Source organism: Ischnura elegans, chromosome 11 (genome assembly GCF_921293095.1).
Source record: "Ischnura elegans chromosome 11, ioIscEleg1.1, whole genome shotgun sequence".
NCBI lineage: Eukaryota > Metazoa > Arthropoda > Insecta > Odonata > Coenagrionidae > Ischnura > Ischnura elegans.
In genome coordinates this window covers 58,427,900-58,451,493 of record NC_060256.1, presented here as the reverse complement: position 1 = coordinate 58,451,493, position 23,594 = coordinate 58,427,900, and the positions used below count along the sequence as shown (strand labels likewise).

General features: G+C 41.0%; 1 protein-coding gene and 1 long non-coding RNA gene across 3 annotated transcripts in view; one reads left to right on the top strand and one right to left on the bottom strand.

The window, feature by feature from the left end:
- The window catches only part of LOC124167753 (G-protein coupled receptor dmsr-1-like), a 96,944-nt gene extending 79,817 nt beyond the window's left edge, over window positions 1-17,127 (top strand). For both annotated transcript variants that reach the window (XM_046545765.1, XM_046545764.1), the window contains 3 exons: window positions 7,893-8,019; window positions 12,407-12,931; window positions 14,165-17,127. In XM_046545765.1, the coding sequence (XP_046401721.1) occupies window positions 7,893-8,019; window positions 12,407-12,931; window positions 14,165-14,488 (976 nt within the window). In that variant the 3' untranslated portion in view covers window positions 14,489-17,127. The remainder of the gene's footprint in view (window positions 1-7,892; window positions 8,020-12,406; window positions 12,932-14,164) is intronic.
- A 1,453-nt stretch (window positions 17,128-18,580) lies between these two features.
- LOC124167862 lies at window positions 18,581-20,783 on the bottom strand. Its single transcript, XR_006866778.1, has 2 exons — window positions 20,617-20,783; window positions 18,581-19,586 (listed from the first exon to the last, which is right to left on the bottom strand). It is a non-coding gene; the product is annotated as an uncharacterized LOC124167862 (long non-coding RNA).
- Between the last annotated feature and the right edge of the window lie 2,811 nt (window positions 20,784-23,594).

The following is a 23,594-nucleotide window of genomic DNA, read 5'->3' as shown; positions in this document are numbered from 1 at the left end:
GAGGAAGGAAAAGAATAGGATTTGTAGATAGGATGATAGATAGCTCTGTAAATTGACGAGGGAAAGGCTTGAAAGAAGCGGAGGCTCCCAGAATGCTTCTTAAGTGCCCCATGGAATCGGAAGAGTACTAGAATAAAAATTGCAATAATTTCTTTTGGTACCGCATTTGCGTAGTCGGGGATAGGCTGACATCATGAGAGTATCCGTGCGAGGCTGTATTTCTCAACTTTTAAGGTGAAGGATAACGCATCGATTACGTGGCGCCACGTGGCGTGGTGATCAGCAATGACACGACTCCCGCGGGAAAGAAGCACGCGCTCTCACGATGCGATTTACGAGAACGCAGCACGCATTTCATTCTTGCCTACTCGTGCTGCCTACCCACAAGGCGTCGCTCCGCGCTTGTGACTGTTAACACTAGAATGTCCGGCTGGGTGAATTTGACAATCCAAAAGAGAATATACAAAATTTTAAGCTCATATTTCACGACTTTTAATTATTTAGTTTGGTGTACCGCTGTGCAAAAGTTAAGACTGATATTATTATTTTTTCTATTTTTTCTCATCACTTATATGTGCCACGCCAGGATGGGCCATTTTGATCCAAACTATCAAATTAAATTGAAGCCTTTTCTACTGTTCCTTTGTATTCAATGTAACGGTGTGTTTTATACTGATTTTTTGTCGAATGTGACTGTATTTCTTTAAGCCTGATGCCGTTAAAATTCATTGTATTACCTCCCAAACCCATCAGAGGAAAAGTGATAACAATTCACAAATTTTTGGAAGCTAGTTTCCCATAACGCCATAGAAATTGTTGAACAACTACAATTATAATATTTTTCGTCTAATTAAATTTTCCACTACCCTCCCAAATGCTTTCTGAACAACATTAAAAAATAAACTGGGAAGGAATTAAGTATTTTGAGTAAAATATGCTAACCTGGTCACATTGGGTCAAATTGACCCACTATGCCATAAAAAAGTGTTAGGAGTGATCGGGTGTGCTTGTGTTAAGCCTACGAGTAACCCAAAATCGGAGACTTATTTGAACTTTCAGGCGATATATTCTTTTAAATTTGCGCATAGCTAGTACATCATTAAGAGCAGTACATCTTAGTTCATTTGCAGGAATTTTAATTATATTTTTTAATAATGCAACATATCTCCTGAGATTCATTCCCCATTTTGGCCAAATAATTTATTTGAATTAGTGAAAAAGGAAACTCAAAAGAGTATAATATCCATAATAAATATAATACAGTTTATCATCCCACGTTTAAAAAGATTTACTAAAGCCGCCAATCGTGGCGCTGATGGAAGAGCGATCCAAAATTCGCCAGGAAATAAACGTAAATCAGTCGATGTATACATTCGTGGCGATACCACCTGTTGATATCCGAATGTTCATTCATAATAAATTGCGTACACAAAACTTACCAATTATTCTCGAAGTAGTGATCTACTCGCTGCTTCGTTGACATTCACGAAGAGGTGACGGTATTTTACTATGTTTTTTTTACATCTCATGTTTCTTTCAAGATGCATCGCCCAAAATGTAAGGAAATATGTAGAGATCTATCCTGCAACCCATGTAGAATGATGTATCATACGAGATACATTAGCCAATGAAGAGTTAATATGCAGTAGGTATGTAGCACGTGTGAGACGATAACATCATGTAAAAGTATCAACAAGTATTAAACGTATACGTAAAACTACATTTGTCGGAAGAATGTAGGGTAAGCGAAGGAGAGAAATATTTAGGGGTATTTTATGCCAGCCAAGCTGATTGGTGTTGCGCACGTGATACATGGGCCAATAAGTTTGAAGTGTTCTATGATAGGCTTTATGTAGCGTCGGTCATCCCTTATATAAACGCGATCCTAAATTCAGTGCCAGTGCTGCCAAAGAGTTCTGCAATCCGCTGGCGGCCGTAAAGCGAAATCACCAATGACGCCGCTCAATTGATGACGTATTCTGCGGCTGTTGCCTCAGACCACCAGTAAAGGAAGAAATGGCGGGAAAGTTACCAACGCAAGGGATTCGGCGAGCGATTAATCTTTGATTGCGCATTAAAATGCAGGCCATACTGGCTATATTAGTCAAAAATGTCACAGCAAAAATGACAGAAAGACGAATAAAGACGAATTTTTTTAATTCGTCGGTGGCTTTTTTTTAATTTTCCAATTAAATTGATAATTTAACTTGCTATATCTCATAACATAAACGGACTTTCGCGTAGAAGTGTTGAGAAAAGGTCAGAATATGAATAAGAATTACCAGTTATGAATATTATTAACACCATTCACTCGTTTCTGAATGAATATTCTACTATCATGCTTATGGCACACAAAATTAATATTTTTAAGAATTCGGCCATTAATTCAGCTTCAATGGAGTTTTCGTTCATCCGTAAACGTTGTCAAAAACCATTACTCATTCGTAACTTCATAAGTAAATAAGAAAGAAATTAAAATTAAATTATGCAGGGAAATAAGTAGATGTTATTGGGACCTACAACAACAACATACCTAATTTCTGCACATAACTCTGTATAAAAAAAGAATTCACTTGTACCGCTTGGTTTCTCACCCTCTCATTTGATTGCCATTCATCACAGTGACGTAAAACTTTAATTTATCCCATAATGGTGTTTTTTACTCTTATCAAAAAAATGATTGTTTTAAACATTCTAAATTTAAACATTTAAATGTTTATAGGCTAAAATTATTGATTAAATATGTAACTGATTCGGTATTTAGACTACCCCATTTGGTCAGCAAAGACCCCAAATTCCAATAGCCTTTCACGAATAGCTTTCAATTCACGTCCATTTCTTCGTTTAAGAAACACACAATGAAATTTGCAAACCCGCAATGCATAGAAAAACTAAAAACATTCCATTGCTTACGAAATATGAAATAAACCATTTTTCATTGACTTTTACACGTATCGTGTCACTGATATTACAATCACGAATAAAAACATGATATTGTGAAAACAGGGTTGAAGATTTTACATTTTGCTGTCCCCTATCCATGTCCCCTATCGACGTCGCAACAGCATTTGCATGCGATGACGTTAAATTCATCGCCAGGTCTGTTTGCAGAAGGCAAACGAATGAAAAGGACTGTAAATATATACATAGGAGCGAGGTATAGGGCGAGATGGAAGGGGTACGGAGTGGCCTTAGACAGAGTCCATCGTATCGGGTTTCTCTCTCTATTACGAGCGGGTTGGGACGGCAACGCAAACCGGAATAACAAGACAGTAAACAAGCGTAATTGCTTGCGCGCGTGACCCGGTCAAGAAATCACAAAACGTGGAATTGGATATCGTTGCGCAAGGAGTCGGATGATGATGGAGTTTACGAAACGCTGCTCGTCGCACAATTGTGACCTTGATGGACTGGATTCAACGATCCATCTTGGTGCTAAGTGTGAGAAACATCCTACATGTACGCACGGTATGAAGCGAGGAATCGGGAATTCATTCGATTAAATCTCTTCAATCAGTCACTGCATACATTCATCAACATACAACTCCGGATACATGGCTGGGCAGTATTTTAAATATAAATATTTTGGAAAACGTATTTCAAATACATTTTTTATTTGTACCTTGTATTTCAAATCCCGATTTTTGGTGTTTTCCTAAAATCATTTAAATTGAAAATACATTTGTAAAATACTTTTTAAGTCGCTCTGATAATATTTCTGTAACATTATGCTTCAGAGATTATTTCGCTTTCATTAGAATCTTTTTCTTCATGTTTGAAACTATCCGTAACGCTCAACGGTAGGTTATATTTTTTAAAGATCCATTAGTTTCCATGCAAATGTATATTCTATTTTAAAATGTATTAAAAAAAACTATTTTGTAGTTTGTTTTTCAAATACCCAAGTCAAAGTTATTTTGTACTTTAATGCATTTCAAATACATTTGGAGCGGTATTCTGTATTTCAAATACTCTTCGGCCTGTATTTTGCCCAGCCCTGCCCGGATAGCATATCAGAAGGCGTGTGGCAGGGGGTGCTATGACTGCAGTCGTTAAATTAAAGAAGGAAGTGAGCGCAAAGGAAACGTTCTGTGTCCCACCCAGTATTATTTGATGTGCTTTATTGTTATCGGGGGAAAAACGAAATCCCACACCTATCCGTTCGGCAAAATATCTCTCTTAACTTATCGTTTCTATCGGATCTAGAAATATATTTGGGGTCTCATATCTATGGCTATCTATCTAACAGCACGAACCTCAAAATTTGGCCGTAATAGATAATAGTGCTCTGTCAATAAAAAATTAAATTCTAGCAAAAAACACTCTTTGTTTGCAAATGTATGCTTCTTTTTCAGTTTTATGTGTTTTTAGTTTTTACTTAAAATTATAAACGATTAAAAAATAAATCGTTATTTGTTCTTCTGAAAAGTTGCTATTTTTGAGATACGTGTTGCCATCGATATGAAGTTCTCCGTATCGCTCTGAAAGATATCCATTCTTAATTGCTCTAGCATTCTAAGCTCAGTCTACAACGGCTTCTAATCCAATTCGCGTAACGTTTTCTGCACGGCATACCTGTATTCATTTGTTTTTTCTTAATTGACTGGAAAATGAATCTAACAGAACGGAGCATGCATTTTAGGGCTTGCTGTCACTTACATTATGTATCCTCACGTATCTGTTTCGAATTCGAAAGGATTTCCTTCTCTCACGTACATGATTTCTGAAACTGTCCTCTGATAAAATTCGCTGTCAATCCTATTATTTTACCATGTTTAGAATATGTTGAGAATATCGACTAGAAAAGGTGCTTTTCAAAATTGCTCGGAGAAAGGAGGGACATTTAGTCCGCTCTTTTGAAAACGCTTTGCAGCCCCTACATGACCTATTTGTAGTTATCCTTCCTTTCAAAGGTTTCTATCCCAAACACCCCTAACATAGCTGCGATAGTGAGTGATATACTGTCTCCTCTTTTATGCCTCCCTATCCAAGAGTACTGACTTCCTTTGAAATTTCTCAGGCCTTCAAGTATCTGATGTACTATGCACCTCAGTCACATATCCCTCCACTGCAGTACTTTGAACCATAGCGGAATCTCTACTCCGCCGAAATTTGATGTGAGTCTTTTGTGCGAATCGGACGTGCCCTTTGGGCTCAAATGATTTGGCGCCGGCGCCCTGCGACGAAATTGTTTACGTCGACGCGGGCTGACTTTGAAAATCTACTTTGGTGGGAATTCTGCTTTAAGTCGAGGAAGCTCTCAAAAACATTCGAAGAGATTTCCCTTTGAGTTGGAAGCGCGTCTTTGCATTCCAAAACACACGCTCATATCGATTATCTCAGATGATGCTTCGATCAAAAGGAGCGCATGATTCGTTTGCGCCGCGAAAGCATTTATAAATCGGATTGAGTATATCGGAGAGTAAGTAAACTTCGACAGCGGAAAATACACACTTTATAAGATGCACCACTCACATAATACTCGACAAGATAAGCTAAATCAGCAACCATTTTTTTTTTCAGAGGCAGTCGTGAACGAAACGCATTTTTTTCGCCAATTTGTTTATTTAGGAAGGAGATGGATTTTGAGGGATAAGAGAAATACTCATTTTTCGGCTCTTTGATCCTTTACCTTTATATTTTTATCTTTAAGACATCTAAACGAGGTTTTGAATATTCGAAATTCAATTCACGTAACGGGCTTTCTTCTGTAGATGCTCGCGAATATATTATTTCCCATTCCATTATTTTTAGTCTAGTTTTAGTTATAGATTATACTTAACTTAAGCGTATTCAGAAGCTGTCCCGATAAAACGACATTTGCCCCTACCAATATTATTTATGCGCGTTTGCCTGTGTTGTTTCCGTTAGCAGAAGTTTAAACATTTATCACTGAGAACATTAATAGAAGCATTTCTTAGCAATCATTTACAGAATGTTATTCACAATGTCTATGAGACCATATTTTGTATCATTACTTGATATTTTTTAGCCTTTTCGTTGCAAATATCAATGTTTATTGGTGATTGTTTTTCGGGTTCCTTCCGCGATGACTTATATTTAAAAAGTTTTTATATTATAAAATTTAAAAGAAAATAATAATACAATTTTATGATTAAAATTTTTATATTTCTCACATTTTAAAAGTTTTTGTTATTTCTTTTATGGCGCTGACTCCCTTTTTGTCCGCAAAATATGAGTCAACGCGGTAGGAACCAGAAAAAAACAATCAACAATTAACTCACCGTTGAACCCTCCGTAATAATCAATGCTTATTAATATATCATTTTTGATTCATTTGGTTTTCTAATATTTCAAATACAATAACATATTCAGCAAATGCCATTAGAGTGGTGTGTGACCAGTGAGATAACCGAGTAGCCAGCATTTGCGTGAAATGCGATTTCTCTCTCTCCATTATTTGTCCAGCAGTTCCCCTTCTAATCCCAGATTTCCTTTCCCACATGTTCCACATTTCTCAATCACTCTTTCACCTTCTTATCCCAGAATCGCTAGATCTTGGTCCCTTTTATTAAGGCAAAAAATGGCAGACTTGAGCTCAAATTCATGGCCCGAATAGTAGTAAAATAATAGAAAATTACTAATTGCATGAAGAAATCCTCATCATCCTACATAAACAATCCTAAGATTGGTTTGACGCAGCTATCCATTCCGCTAGCCTTTTCTTAGCGACGTATATCTTCTCTTATACATCCTTTGTAACCCTTTGCCCTATGTAACTCATTCGGGGCCGTCCCTTGCCCTTCTTCCCTTCCACCTGTCCTTCTACGATTGTCTTCATTAGGCCATAATGTCTCACAATGTGGCCAATTAAGTTGTCCCGTCTTCTGCTTAAGGTTTTTAAGAAGACTTCTCTTTTCTCCCACTCTTCTTAGCACTTCCTCATTACGTAAACGGTCAATCCATTTTATCTTCATCATTCTTCGGTAGCACCATATTTCAAATGCTTCCACTCTTGCCATCTCTAAGCATGCCAACGTCGAACCCTCGATACCATACAGAAACATGCAGTATCTGATGAATTGTTTCCTCCATGAAATAATATGACAAGAATTCGTACTATGGTTATAATGTGTCACGTAAGAATTTTCCACCATCGAATTCACACACATAGGGCTGTGCGGTTCAGGAAATCGGGCTCGAGCCATTACCTTCGCATTTCGATCTAAATTCGATTTTTCGACTTCGATATTGACCATTTCGTTTGATTTCAGCTGCGCCTATGATAACGTCATCCGTCCAGAGTGAAAGACTTTTCTCTTAAGCCAGTGAAATCGGAAAGCACGCCCTCGATCTTCAAGAAAACATCTTAATCAGTTGATCTTTCTCAAACAATTAGGGAAGCCGAATGGTTCCAAGCGTAATACCAAAAATGTGTGAATGCTTAAATTATTACTACTGATAATTCAATAATTATTCAAAGAATTTTTTCTACTCAAATGTATTTTTCGGATGAAAAATTAAACATTTTTTGAATGAACTGTATTTTTTTCAAATAGAACCTTCAATTTTTTCGATAAATCGATCTTTTGGTTCAAATTTCGATTTTGTTAAAAAATTGAGCTTTTTAATTTCGATTAAAATCGGTCGCTTGAAAAATCGATTTAGACCGAAAAATTTCCATGAAACCTGTGCACCGGATAGCCGCTCATCCCAAATGAATTCCATCGGAAAAATATCCCTTAGCTTATAATTTCTGATGGACTTAGAAAAAATATGTATTACAGTTCTAAGGTGATGGATGCTCTCTCCTTATCACCGCGAAAGATATCTACACTTAGTGGCTCAAGCAATCATAGCTAAGCACGTAGCTCCAAGTCTCTAGCGGCTAATTCGTAATAATATACATATATTTGCCGTGCATTTTGCAGATACATCCCGTTCGCGGCTTACACCATCCTAAGCACTGCAGGCCAGCCACAGCATCTACACCTTTCCAGCCCCATCTACACCTTTCCCTGGGCCGCCTTCACGCTATTCCACGCCAACTTCGGACAGGTGAGTGTACAAACACAGCCACACGCGAGCATGCGATAGTCAAAAATTAAAAGGAAGGAAGACTACGCACTCCGCCGTCACACCTTTGGTGAAGCCGGCCGCAGAGCGGCGCCACCAGTCCATGTGAGGCTAACAACAGGCGAATTCTATGTAAACTTACTAAGGTTTAACTAAAAATCCAGAATAAATCAATTACACTCATATTTGATGGATAGATATTGTAAAATTAAACCTCAATAAATAAAATTTAAACAATGGATACATTAAAATATCACCAATGAAGATAATGTGTCAATAACAATACGGTCAGCGTCGAGCATCACAAGGTACTTAAATTAGCCTTGAACAAACTGTTAGCCTTCACTCCGGAGAGTTTTTCATCTTTCTTTGCATGTCCAGCACTTCGTCGTTCCTCCTCCTCTCCGTCCACTTCAATTTCGCCATTCTTCTCCACACCCACATCTCGAAAGCCTCCAGTCTTCTCTCGCCCTCCTTCCGAAGTGTAGACGTCTGTTACTCAAGGTAAACTGTTCTAATGAAACAGTTCATAAAACTCATTAATTTTACAACCTAAGGTGCAAAACCTGTCGTCTGGAATTCAAGAAATCTATCTTCCATGTTGCAATCTCATAAGAATCAAATGAGCTGAGAAGGGAATCCAATGCTAATTAAGCAATTTCCCATGCATTGAAATCAGCGTAATTGTAGTATCAGCTATGTCAAGATGGCCAGATGCGTAATTTTTTGGCTTGGTTCGGGAAGGGGGGAATCAGCATTCAATTGTTTACAGCCAGAGTGGGATTGTTCTCCAAAAATTGAATGTTTCCGATTTTGGACATCAATTGTCGTCGATTGTTGGTGGTTTGTCGGTATCGATAATCAATACATCAGCATCATTTCCGGATCATTCATCGTTTCTATGAGGGGGCTAATTATATTTACTTAATGTTTTATTTATTTTATTTTATTTGGCCAACGATTTGCAGTAGAAAATATGGGATACGTCAGTAATTCGAATTAGAGTGCGAGATGGAAGACATACGTCCCAAACGATAGGTTTTGCACCTTTGGTTGTAAAATTAATTTGCTCTATGCGCAGTGTTAGCAAAATATTTTACCTTGAAGATAAATATAGGTGGACGAAAACTTCTGCGGGTACAGGGATTCAACTATTAGGGCAGTACATTAGAAGAAGACGGATACAGCAGTAAGGACGTCAGGAAGAGAATTGCGTTAGAAAAGGAGGCGTTCATGAACAGGAAGGAGCTAATGAGAGGATCGTGGTGCAATAGTTTAAAAAAAGAATAGTGAAGAGTCTGATATGGAGTGTAGTTCTTTACGGTGCAAAAACGTGGACACTTAGGAAGGAAGACGAGAGAAGATTCGAGGCATTCGAGATGTGGGTGTGGCGAAGAATAGAGAAGGTGAAATGGACGGAGAGGAGGAGAAACGACGAAGTGCTGGACATGGTGGGTGAGGAGAAGCAGCTTCTAGATACGAAGATACGAAGGAGACAGAAGGTATGGGTGGTGGGAGAGGGGATGTTGACAATAGTGTTAGAGGGAAGAATGTTAGGTAAACGAGGGAAGGGAAGTAAGAGAATAGGACTTTTAGATAGAATGTGAAAGGGAGTAGGCCTTGTTGTGAATTGAAGAGGAAATTACATGAAAGAAGGATAGACTGCCGGAGTACTTCTTAAAAACTCCATGGAAACCAACATTAATCGGTGGAATACATAAATAAACTATCGTCAAAGCCCTAAAAGTGAGTCTAAAATACGTTTGAAAATGTTTAATGGCCACCTGGGTGAACTCCAACGCAGCGACGGCTCGCATTCGATCATGGGATTAAGAGACGAAGCAGCAGACGAAGGAACGCATCAATTGCTAATGTTTTGAAAGGGGAGACTTTACTTTGAGAGACATGACAGCAAAAGAAAAGAAACAAGAGCCGAGTTATAATTGGCCTCCTCAAGAAGAAGAAGACTAAATATTTGATGAGTAAGACAGGAGGATGGGGAATTCCGAGGCCTCTTCACATAGGAGGAAATGCGAAGAAAAACGTCAACGTTTTACGAGAGCAGCTTTTTTTTTAAAGCACAGTGTTCATCGCAATGAAGTACTTCGTGACATAACTTTCGAGTGTGTGTGTTTGCAGTTGGGCATTGATTGGTTCATCGTGTCTCGCTTTTCGTTCCACTTCAAACTTCGTGCTGCAAATGAATAGCGCTGAAGTATCACAAGCCCCTTCTTACTACATTTCGAAAGCAAAGATACCCGTGTTTGAGGCACTGCAGTGTCAAGTAAAGGTTTATACCACTTATCATTTATTAATTTTAACGAAAATGGTACGCATGTTGGAAGAATGACAATTTAAAGTGCACTTATGTCAATAAAACTTAAACATAGGTATTAGTTTCATCGAGCGAATCAAACAGTAACAAAACAAGACCAAAACCGATGCGCTGGCCACCTCCTTGGTTATTTTTCATTAAATTAGATGATGCTAGGCCAGTGAAGGTTTTATTTGACGAAGAAAAGTGATGAATTTAAGTCGGGAGAGAATTTATTAGGGCGGAAAGAAGGTAGAAAAGAGAACGCATAATCATTGATGACCTTTGCATTGGCATGTGGAGTCAGGAGTTCAAATTGGTGTGGAGGGAAGGTACTCTTACTAATGTTGATGGAGGAAACAATATCAGGACTGTCAAAGTGGGAATTAAGGAAGGAGTTATATATTTCTGTTTGAATTCTGAGACGGTGGAGACTGAGGAAAGAGGGAGGATGGACTTGAAAGTTATTGACATAAAAATGAATCATATCTGCATCGAAACTCATCGAATGTAATGTTCAAAAAGAATCTTGGAATCTTAAGCCCGAATCACACGATCATTTTATCCGTTATTGCGAGTGATTACTCGCAAATGATCGTCGCCGGCAATTGTTTTTTGAGATCACTCTAATGATGAGGATTCCCATCACTTTTTTCATCACTTGTCCGGTCGCTTTTTCCGTCGCTAAAAGCGTCCCTAAAACCCCATATCAGCCAATCGGAACGCATTCCCCTATGGAGCGATTGCAGCGCAGCCTTTGGCAATCGTGGGAACAACATTCTGATTTTAAGACTTATTCACTTAAGCCATTTAGAGGTTCAACTAAATAGTTACAAGATCACCATGGTTAAATTGAGATTGGCCATCCATCCATTAGGTATCAGCTGCAGAAAAATATTGCCTTATTTCGTTAATCTTCCGGGACACATTTTGCCGATGCGGCTAACCCCTTGCCCAGAATAAATTTCTTAAATTGGCATTCGAGTTCGAATCTCAGCTCACGGTCACTGTCCAATGGCTACCGATATCAAAAAAGGATACATTCCAGGAAAATGGGTTACGGAATATTCTCCGTGTAAGTCCATCTTTGTAGACAACAGTTCGCCGGCATTCCTCACGTCAATGAAGTGTAGAGAGGTGGTTTCGACCGTCTTTTACGGATATTATGTCGTTGTCAGGCGTCTCCTCATTGGCCCATTTAGGAGGAAGGAGACTTCTCATTGGTCCGTCTTCCCTGGCGTATTCCTTTTCTTTTTCTCTCGAGTTGGTTTGGGCACTCTATTCCAGTAGTTCAATAGTTGACATCCGTCTTCCCCGCTGAAGGTTTTCGTGAACTTCATCATCTCTATCGCCTCCCTAATGATACGTGGATAGCATCTCTTCTCCTTGGCAACTACTTTTGCTGTGTCAAAGTCCGCATTGTGGGTGGGCACAATCAAGGTGTACTCAGCTATCTTTGAGAGGTGCAGTTGTTAATTTATCGTGGCCCTTTATATATATACAGTGTCATTAAAGCCGTATTTTTAGGGCTCTGCACGGCACTGCCATTGCACAGTTATATGCTCGGTATTGGGTTCCTGAGAGCAGGGGCTCAGCTAGCAATTAAGGCTGGGGAGGGGGGGGGGTTTAGATGCAACTAATACCGGGGTGAATGGGGGTATGGAATACCCACCAGGATAAGAGGTAGGTGCGAGATTAATAAACTGCGGAATTTTAAGATAACTGGTTCAAAATGGTGAGTTTTACGGCTTTCTGAGGGATTATTAATTAATCCTTACACTATTCTATTAGTAATATCAATCCAATTTAGTAAAATGGATTAAACTTAAAAAATTCTCTGCGCTCTGGCGAGGGTTAACTCCCCTCCCTGCGCCACTGCCTGAGAGAACTATATCCTTTGATTTGATCCTCCTTTGATCCTCAATTGATTCTTGTCTCTTTACTGTCGTCTGCAACGATGGACACACGCGTTACATATCCCGTAAGACTCTCCGCCGAATCATCTCCGCGCCGTGTAAGCCCATACAATTCTACTTTGTATCATCATCACGACAGGTCTTCCACACGGTGTCCATCTGGCTGACTGTTCTTCTCGCCGTGTGGTGCTACGTGGCCGTCGGTCATCCGCTGCGGAACCGCGAGTGGTGCGGTCGCGCGCGTGCGCACCGCGCCATCTTGGTCGCCTACGTGGCCTCGCCGCTCCTCTGCGCGCCGTTCTACTTCGGCATGTCGATCCGCTCCAAGCAGGCGGCGTTGCCAGATGGCTTCAACGGCACCCTGTACTTCGTGGGGTACTCGGACCAGGGCCACGCCAAGGACGGCCTGCTGCTCAAGCTCAACTTCTGGCTCTACGCCGTGCTCATCAAACTGCTGCCGTGCGCGCTGCTCACGCTGCTCAGCTTGGCGCTGGTGTCGGCCCTGGCGGGCACGGAGCGACGGAGGAGTCAGGTGATCAAGCGAGGGCCAGCGGGAGGCGCGGGAAGCAGCAGGAGGGGAGCGGGAGTGGGGCGCAGGGCCGACCGCACCACGGGAATGCTGCTCGCGGTGCTGCTGCTCTTCCTGCTGTCGGAGGTGCCGCAGGTGAGTGCACCACACAACACACCCTATCACCTGACGATATATCCATGGTAATTAGGGTGATGTATCCAAAACGCTTTTTTATCACACGATGGATATTTTGACTACGTTGCATAGACATCCAAATTGTGATATCCGTGATGTAAAAAATTGTTTTTCCAAACAGTATCTATCGGTAGCATGTGTTTTGTATAGAGTTGAAGAGCACACATGTTTTGTTTAATGTCTAGAATTACTTAAAACCATAATAAGCATACCCATTAAGTATCTACTCATTACATGTTGTGAAGATATCTAAGAGATGTTTTGTTATGGACCTCCATGTCCTCCATGTCAGACATCCCTGCAACATTGTTTTGCGGATCCTTTGGATATTTGGCAGATGTCCATACAACGTTAATTGGATTTATAATGATACATACATTCATTATAATAATGAAATTAATTGGATAAACATGGATATTGCAAGGATGTCATACGATAAAGCCGACAATGTTGTATGGATTTTTTGGGATATAGATAGCTGCTTGGGTACTATCAGCTGAGAAACAGAAAAGTAGTTCTAATGGCCGTGACGATCTGCCATTAAAATACTGTAGGAATCAGCGAAATGTTTTATTGTTTTCTGGTAATACTTGCCTAATATTCCATCTAAATGGCTATAAATGCTTTCCCTTGTTATAAATAGAGAAAACAGAAAATAAGGCGTGCGACAGGATATAAAATTTTAAAACTCCATGAAAACTATGAATTGGGCAATGACATTTTAGTAGATAGACACTGCAAATTGACTGAGGTCAAAGGTGAGAGAGATTACCAATTACCAATGTTGGGTTCACCGCGCAAACAACTACGCTGTACAGCTACCTCAATTCCCTTGGCCCATCACCGAAATAAGAAATTGTCCGGGCCTTTGTCCACATCACTACCTTATCCCCATGGCTATTTACTGAAGTCAGGATGGCCAAAATGGCCGATTCTCGCTCCACAATGTAGGTTCGAAATACATTGATAAATCATATTGCTGGCAACTTCAACAGTTGTACACATAACCCCTCGGAGTTCAATAGCTTACTTAATCGCGGTTAATCCATTATCATTAATAGTTTTCGCGATGATATTCTCTTTTATAGTCCCAAATAACCCCACAACATTCGTGTATCAGCTTGTCTCCTCGGTTAGCCTAATGGGACTTACGCATAAGGAATGTGACTGGTACTTTTCTTGTATTTGCAGGGCGTCTTAGGACTCCTCTCGGTCATAATCGGAAAACGGTTCTTCCAAGACTGTTACCATCGCTTGGGCGAGGCGATGGACCTTCTGGTCCTGGCAAACGGCGCGGTCAACTTCGTGGTCTACTACACGATGAGCCGCCAGTTCAGGGACACGTTCTCCTCGGTGTTCTGCCGCAGGGCGGCCATCAAAGGCACACCCTCGGAAGAAGACGGCAACGGAAATGCGAATCCAGCGCCACCCATGGAGGCCCCCCTCAGGGGACAGTCTACATGGATCAGCCGGAGAGACAGCGGCGCCGCCGAGACGCAAGTGACCGCCGTTTGAATTACGTTGCCTCGAAGAAATGTGACCCCAAATGACGGTGCCAGAGACTCCAAAACTACCGCTGCGAGAGGGATTGTTAACAGCAAAGGGTAGGCAGGTTTAAAGTTGTAATGAGTGAGTTTCCTCCCACTACATCTGGAAACTGAAAAAAAACCTTAGAATTCGTTGGGTCAGGAACTTCCTACCAGAATTTGATGCTTCGAGCCGAACATTGCCAAGTTTCGCATCTTCTACTTGGGAAATCCGCGTAATGCACAGCGTACTAGTGTGCCAAGCGTACCCGAGTGTAGATATTCTGTTCCCATATATACACTCAAGCAGTCAGACAGACTCGAGGACTTAAGGACACGGATTTGAGTACTCGTGCATTTGTCTTACATTTAGTTCTGGAGTGCCTAGATGAACGAATAAGTCCGGCACTGTGCCGGAGACTACACTGGATGAATCCGAATATATTGAGTAGATGGAAGCAGGGATAAAAGTTTAATGGATGTGATTCCTTCCAGAAAATCTCGAAGCTTGCTGAAAATCTCCCATATCGGTCTGCTATGAACTATCTTCAAGAGTGCGGTGGAGCAAGCTCCAGTCCTTCAGCATTTGTGCTTAAAAGACATTGGACCCGCGGAGATGCTGGTGACCCCCGTTTTAAGGACACTGCCACGAATAGATGTTAAACCGACTGATGGCGGTACTGTGCCCGGAGACTCCGAAGCGACGACTCTAGCGAATGATTCCTAATATCTTAATCGAACGGGGTTGAATATTAAAGGTGCGAGGGTGTTATAACTGCCAACGAAATCTCGAAGCTAATGCTAAACCGCCGTTATCGGTGGATTTAGAACTGTCCCCGAAGATGCCTGTGCCAGAGACTTCGAAATAACCACTCTATTAGGAAATTCAAGTTTACGGAGCAGATTTAATCAGGATTAAATTTGCAATGGGTGGCAGAAGGAGGCAGGATCAATTTGTTAATGGTTGTGATGCCATCCAGAAAAATCTCTAGCTGGCTGAAAGCCTCCGCTTCGGGTGGTTCACTAAATTCCTTCAAGAATGTGGTATTGCGAGTTCGAATTTAACAGATTTCATGTCTTCCACTTGGGAAGAGACGCAGATGACTGCCTTTTGAAGGACGCTGCCAAGAAAAATGTAAATCCGACTGCAAGCGACACTGTGCCAGGCCCTCTAAAAGAGAAAATATACGAGAGAATCCAAATATGTTGGAGCATCAAATGTGTAATGGGTGCGCTGCCTTCCAGCATATTTCTCGACTGGCAGAAAAACCTACGATTACGGTGTGTTAGGAACTGCGTACAGAAGTGTGGTATTGCGAGTTAGACGTTGCCAAGTTTCGTGTCTTCCACTTCGAAAACCCGCGTGATACACATGGTAGGAGTGTGCCGAATAGACCGGAATAGAGGTATACCAGGTCCCAGTTATGCTGCTGCCATGGTGTCTACCGCCTTGTCTTATATCTGATGGCGACAGTTTCGCCGGCGATCCCGCCACCATCTTCAGCTCAGAAGTGGAGCTCAACTGTCGGTGAAACTGCTATCATCTGGAATCAAGCAACGTGCGAAACCAGGACAGTATCTGCTACTCGTCACGGAAGCCTTCGCAAGAACTCAGATAGGAATTGGAGTACTCGGAGAAGACACGAGTACTTGAGACAAGTATGCTAGTGCCAATGTATTCTTCCAAGTTCTGGAATATACGGGGTACCCAGACTTTTACATGAGACCACTGTGGAATAAATCTCGACAATCCTACTAAATTCGGTGAGGTAATCGAGGGCTCTGAGAGGAACTGGAGTATTTACGGAGGTATTGAAGTATTTATTAATTCTCGTGAACAGTTCTGGGGATCACCATCGGGTCAGAAACTGCATTACTGCCGAGGTTTCTGTATAAGACTCGGCCATCGTTCTCAGGGCTATGAGTGATATGGTGTAATAGGAAGAGAAATATCATCAATCATATACTATCACTCGAAGCCCTGAGGATGATGGCCTAGTCGAACTTCGAAACGTCGCCAGCAACGCAGTTTCTGACCCGGTGGTGATCCCGAGAACTCTTCACGAAATGTATTCGGCAGGAATCTTTCTTTTTCAATGTGTTTGTTTTATTTCGAAGTACTCATAAAATGCCATGGATGGGCGGTAGAATACCTACACCTAAGAACTCTAATTTTATTTGACGAGGTGAACGAGAGCTCAAAGAGGCATTAAAACGCCCGCCATAAATTAGTTATTCTGTAGTTTCGAATTTGGTTTTAAATTTGAATGAAGCCGCAGATATGGGTATTGCTTGGAATTCGAATAATTGACCGTCTGTGGCGTGAGAGTAACAACTAATGTAAGTGAAAGGGCTCAACTCTATAGGTATTTTTTCGTTTATCCTGTGTCAACTTCGTTACCTCGAGCAATAATGACTCATGGAACGATTCATCCGAAGATCCATCAGTTCTTCGAATGTGGTCATTTTCATTCGGAAATTCTTAATAACACCCGGGTCATGAGGAATTTTTGTTATCGTCTGGGTATTCATTCATTCGTCGGATTGATCGAAAACTCAGACGAATACAATGGTACTCTGGTGTCAGTTCATGAAAACCTAACCGGATTCCAGAATATATTTGGCCAACTCCTAGCACCGAAAAACATCCTTCGGTGTGATAACAGGAGAAAAAGATTGATGAAGTGTTCATATCGGTTTTCAACGAGCAACTGAACCTCCGACAGCCTAGGCAGGCCACTGTTTGGCTTATTAGACTATCACGTGACAAAAGTCTTTCTTCAATCCCACCAATTCTAAGTCTACCTCTCAGCGCCCAAGATATTTGATACCAACTCTACCCCCAAGTGGCGTTCATGCAATGCATACACTGCGAACATTTCATACAGAAGAGCTGCACCGTGTGGTGCTGAACACTCAATCAGGAAGGGACCACTGAGCTGAAAAAAAACGAACAGCAACAGCCGAAACGATTGAAATTATGATGACGTTTTCTCGGGCTTCCAGCCGAGTTAGACTGGAGGATTTTAAGAGAGGGTCTCAACCCCACGGGCCAGGTTGCATAATGCCCCTCAGCCGTAGGTGTTATATAATGGTGCCGCAGAAAATAATACCCCGAAATTGCTAAATCAAGTTATACCAACGCCACAAATTTTGCTAAGAGCGTACGCCGCAAGCATTTATACTGTAGACCAAAGTTCTTTTCTTCCCAATGAAAGAGTAAGTTAATTGTTCCTAGCAACCACAAGAATTTGTTTTTGCGAATTTGATACCTATATATGTCCATCTATTGTTTATATTACGACACCATCATCATCACTGGCCAACAATCCTAAGATTGGTTTGACTCAGCTCTCCACTAAGTTATCCTATCAGCCAATCTTTTCTCACCTAGGTATTTCTTCTCTTTCACATCCTTCTTTACTTGTTACATATATTTTGTTCGAGGTCTTCCTTTTCCGATCTAACCAACTACTTGTCACTCGACGACTGTCTTCATTAGACTATCATGTCCAGTGGTGCCGACTCCATGGGGCCTGAGGGGGCCCCATTCTTCTATGGGGGCCCCAGGGTTCTAATGTTGATAATATGACTCTTCTAAAATGCTTAAAAAAACTTAAAACTCACTACTTATAAAATTTCCCGGGGCAAGGTCCCCGGATTTGGCCCCCCCAATAATTTTTGTAAGTCGGCTTCCCTGATCATGTCTCAAGATATGACCTATAAGGCCTTCTTATCATGCGTCAACTTATTTCAAATAATGGATGGAATCTTTAGGCCACCCTGAAGATAAAAACCTGTGTGATTTTTATCAGTCCAGGACCTCACTCAAACCTCAGCAGGTTTATTGGTCTTGCCAGCGTCACCTCTCCCGATTCTGCACCCTCTCCACTTCTGCTCCAACTTTTCCTCTCAGTGTCTTTTACGATTTGGTCCTTGCAGCGATGCTGTGGCCGTCCCAAAGGTCACTTCCCTATTAGTAATCCTTCTAATGCAGTTTTTTCTATTTTCTCTCCTCGATACATACCTGAGTCATATACATACCTCCATTCATATCCATACCTCCTAATACACACCTGAGTCTTCCACTTTTGATTTGTCACTACAATGTCTGGAACATTATATGCCTCTCGTAGATCTTCGTTGCTCCGGGTCCTCCACATTCCATCATTGCTTATAGGACGGGAAATACACACCTTAAACTTTTATTTTCGAGCACTATACGTCCACTAGCGTCCTTCGATGTCAAAGAATAATTACCAGATACGAGAAACTAGTAAGACCTCGAACCGTCCGCTAAATTATTTAATTTAAATCGGCTGGAAACCGATCGAGAAAACGTCATCCAATCGATTTGCCGGCAATTGACTGGGCCTTTTACAGTTAAGGTGGGATTTCCGGGGTTACGAATCAATAACGAGCTTCGTTTATCTGTAAGGAAACTAATCCTTGGCAATGGCAGCAGAGCTAGGCGCTGAAAAGTCGTTTCCTTTTGCTGCTGACCTGGCTGAAGTCTCACGGGGACTTTACTCATGCCTTCCAACGATAAAAATTCATCAGACCTTAAGTGACTAAACATTGTCTCTTAAAGAGACGGAACATGAGGAGATGGACATTAGTGTATTGCAATGGAACTAAGTGACATTTCACAAAAACGATCATAGTTTGGATACAAAATAAACATCTCTCTTTTTTGTGAGGTGATCTAATTGAAAGTATATAAAAAGGATTTTACTCTTTGTAACCATTGACGAGTGATTATTTACCACCTCTACACATACCCTAAGGTTTCTGCACTGTTCCGGTGTTCGGCTGACTGAGGACTGATAGGTAAGACGGCAAAATATTTTTGAAACGGCAACAAGTGTATGAATTCAAGATGCGAGAGTGCTAATGAAATATTAAAACAGGTTATTCAGGCAAGTACGCTGGGAAGATGATATGCCAACGTAACTGATCACACCCCGTTGCTCCAATCACCAATTTTATTGTCTTCTTAAACTCTGCATGATTACTTTTCATCCGTGGACCATATCTCTTCCTCCGCTTCTCTGCTAATCCTGTTTTCTCTCTTATAAATCAGGAGTCTTCAAATTTTTTTAATGTAAGGGCCACATTATTTATTTCCCAAATTTATGCGGGCCGAAGGAATAAAAAAGAAATTAAAAAACTGATCAGTGCTAGTAATTTAATTTCCCCAAAAATTAGAGTACAAACATTTGAAAAAATTGAAAATATCTTTTTGGAAAATATCAGGGTAAACTAAATCGATTCGTTCGCTTTTAGTTTTATGCAGCCAAATTAGTGTGACGAATAATACCGTCGTTTTGAACTTCAACATTTCATTAAAATCCGGATGCAGATTAGATGAGCCAATTGTAATAATTGATTTCAAATGATTATCAGAAAAAACTGCTTGATAGTTAGATTTCACATAGCCCTGAATAATTATCCAGGTTTGAATAATTCAGTAATGCCAGCCGTGCGATAATTATTTTTTTAAACGCCAACACACGGATTCTTTTGGCGGGTCGGGTGGAATTATGTGTGGGGTAGGATCTGGCCCGCGGGACACGCGGGATTGGAGACACCTGATCTATGTAAAACGATAATCAACGTGGCCCACTTGCACACAGCGCACATTAAGTGCGTAAATTACATTCCAAAAATAACTCCCTAAATTGTAGAATTTTTGTAAGATAATTTTCTTGAAAAAGTAGCGGTCAAAGTTCTGAAAAATTCAATGATGTCGGGCGAAAAGTGATGGAGCTCCTTCGCCATATTAGAGAAAGGAAATTTGAAGGCAATTATTTAATGATGAGACCGTTTTCGATACTAAGAAACATCATCAGACCTTGTATCGAAACAGATCGCATCAGTTGTGGAACTGTAATGGTGCGGCCCGCCACCTTAAAGTCGCGGGTCGCACGCTTTGAATTGCGTGGGTCCTTGCCCTTGGGGTCGGGAAGCGAATAATTATCACACACAAGTATTTTAAGTTTTTAACCCATAGTTTATTTCCCAATTTAAAATCCCAGCATCCAAATCAATTCAATGAAAATACATAAAGTAATGATGAATTCGTGCGTCTAGAATAGCCAAAATTTAGAATATTACCAAATTCCTGGGAAGGTGAGGAGCTGCTGGTGATGGCGAGGCGCTTCGGCCATAAGGCCCGCGCTTCGACTCCAACTGACGGCACATTGCCGATTGACCACAGGTGAGTCTACTGGAGACTGAGTAACTGAGTCCAGTAAGTGAGTGTGTGTTACTGAGTGAGTACCAATAGCATCGCCACCGTGCCATTATATAGGGAAGTGGAACCAGGATGTTTTCATCAAAGAGGAAGGGGAAGAGGAAGGTTAAGCGTTCTTGGAAGTGAAAAGGTACAAATCCCGAGGCATTGTTTGACCAAGCAGGCTATTCTGAGACGACACACAACAACATGTTTATGCAAATTTTGGAAATGGAAATCTTCCTTTTTCGGGTCACTACAGAACCTACCGTAGCGTTTCCTTGCCCCACTGTTGGCGGAATCGGACATTCGCAGTTATTTCTGACTGAATTCTTACCAATTCAGAATGCAGTGAACGCCGAAAGAAAAAAGGTGGCGACATGTTATACTTTTGTGTTTAGACTGTGGTAAACCTTGTTTGCACCACTAATAATTGCAAATACGATTTCTTCCTAATTGCAGTTTGCATTGCATCTGCCGTTAGGTATAGTTTTATTTCAAACGGTAGGGAAATCGTTACTGGGAGTGAATTATGGATGATTCCATCAGATAGGCTCTGCTCAGTGACGTAGCCAGGAATTTCGTTCAGGGGGGAGGCCCTAAACTGGGGGGTCCGGGGAAAGAGAAAAATAGGGTACTAACAAATAGTACTCTGTTTTTCAAAAAATATCTTCCCCCGGCTGACTTAGCACTCGCCCTGATATCGGGGGATTCAGGTTCGAATCCCGTCCAAGGCGATTGATTTTTTTTTCTCAGTAGAATTTTCGCTCAATCCTTTTAATCCTCCCCTCACTCATTCACTTCGGGTACGCCCTTGCCTCGAATAATTTTCCTGGACCAGGATTTTAACACGAATATCCTAACTGACGGTCGCCTTAATATGGTCACCAATGATGCCAATCAGGGGCGGATACAGATAAAACTCAAGGGGGGTGCAAAAGATATCTTGGACCACCATTTCTTTATCGTAATAAGAAAATAATGAAGTCACATGCAATGTTTACGCAATTTTTATTTAAACTGATGATACACATATTCAAGACAATGCCATCTCATTATATAAAAAATTAAAATTGTGGCTCTTCAAAGGTCGGCAATGCGGGCGGATCCGCAAGAGTGGGGGGGGCCGGACCCTCCCTTAATATGTATCCGCCACGGAAGCCAATACATGACTATCTCTTGTACCAGCGCGCCAGACTTAGAAGACAGTTTGCATTAAGAGGATAGATCTCTGAAACAAACGCCTGAGTTTCCGTGTATTTTGATTGGACGCAAGAATGAATTTAAAAAAAAGCACCGAATAACCACAGAAAATAGAACCTTTTCTAATTAGGATCAAACACTCGTACATGCTCCGGTTCACCAAAATCGCGCAGGCAGTCACATATTAACTCGTAATGGTTTATGCCTGGTTTATATCGTATACTTAGGCCTTTACAGATGCTAAAGTTATAAATGAAATATTCACTTCCAAACTGGTTTACTGGAACGGTATATCACCACATAATAGTCCCATGAAAGAAGGTTACAGTAAATAGGTACTTACATTGATTGACAACGATGAAAATGAAGCTACATGTCAGCATCCTCAATCCTTGGGTCTCAAAATATGAACAAAAATTATGCCCATTTCAACTATAAAATACAATGAAGACGCATCATTTAGTGTGCAGCACACCTTAAATGCACAACACAACAGGGGCGCAGCTAGGAATTAAGGCTGGGGGGGGGGGTTAAGGTGCAACTAATACCGGGGTGGGTGGGGGTATGGAATATCCACCAGGATAAGCGGTAGGTGCGATATTAGTAAATTAAAAAAGAGATACATTAATTAAAAAAAGAGATAAATTGCGGAATTTTAAGATAAATGGTTCAAAATTGTGAGTTTTACGGCTTTGTGAGGGATTTTTTATTAATCTTTACACTATTCTATTAGTAATATCAATCCAATTAAGTAAAATGGATTAAACTTAAACATTTCTCTTAGCTCTGGGGGGGGGTTTAACCCACAAAACCCCCCCTTCGCTGTGCCGCTACATCACGAACTCCAAAACACAGTCAAACACAATCGGCACTAGCAGCTCGCCCTGTAATGCAATAACAAGTCTCCGAGTACAATTTCCCAAGTTAAAATTTAATAATATGGGGTATTATAGCATAAATATTTTCAGTTGACGCCTCAACAAACGATAAAGCACTTCGACAAGTACAAGACAATGAGCCATGAAATTTCCGAATAGACTTCTTCCTACGAGAGACGGGTGTGTGTATATCTAAGAATGGGTTTACATCACATTAGAAGGAATAGAGTTTATAGAGGAATTGAGACTCCGCGTGAGGCGGTTACCCCAATTAAATCACTTTCAAAATGAGAGGAGGCTGCAGCTCTTTAAGTTCTGTGAGCATCCTGGTCATGAGGAATATTCTTGAACTTAACGTTACCCCTGGTGAAAATGGCCACACACGGCCACAGGATATTTAAGTGGCCATGGCCACAGATGGTCACGCAAATTTGGGGCCATGGCCACAGACGGCCACACAAGTTTGAGGCCATGGCCACAGACGACCACAGAACGTTGTGTGGCCGTCTGTGGTTATTTGGTCATAATGTGTGGCCATTAGTCTGTCGCCGTGTGTGGCCATCTGTGGCCACCTAATACCTGTGGATCTAGTTATGCCCTGTCCTACTCATACCCCCATAGCTTGGCCTGAAATACTACCACATGCACAGAAAAATCAAAAAGTGCAGCAGTTTTAGTAAAAAAAAGTGGCCGATAGAACCCTGTAACCAACTATGTCCATACAGCAATGTGCGAAGACAACTTAAAATGCTAAAACTTGTAATGGTATAAGTTTGGAT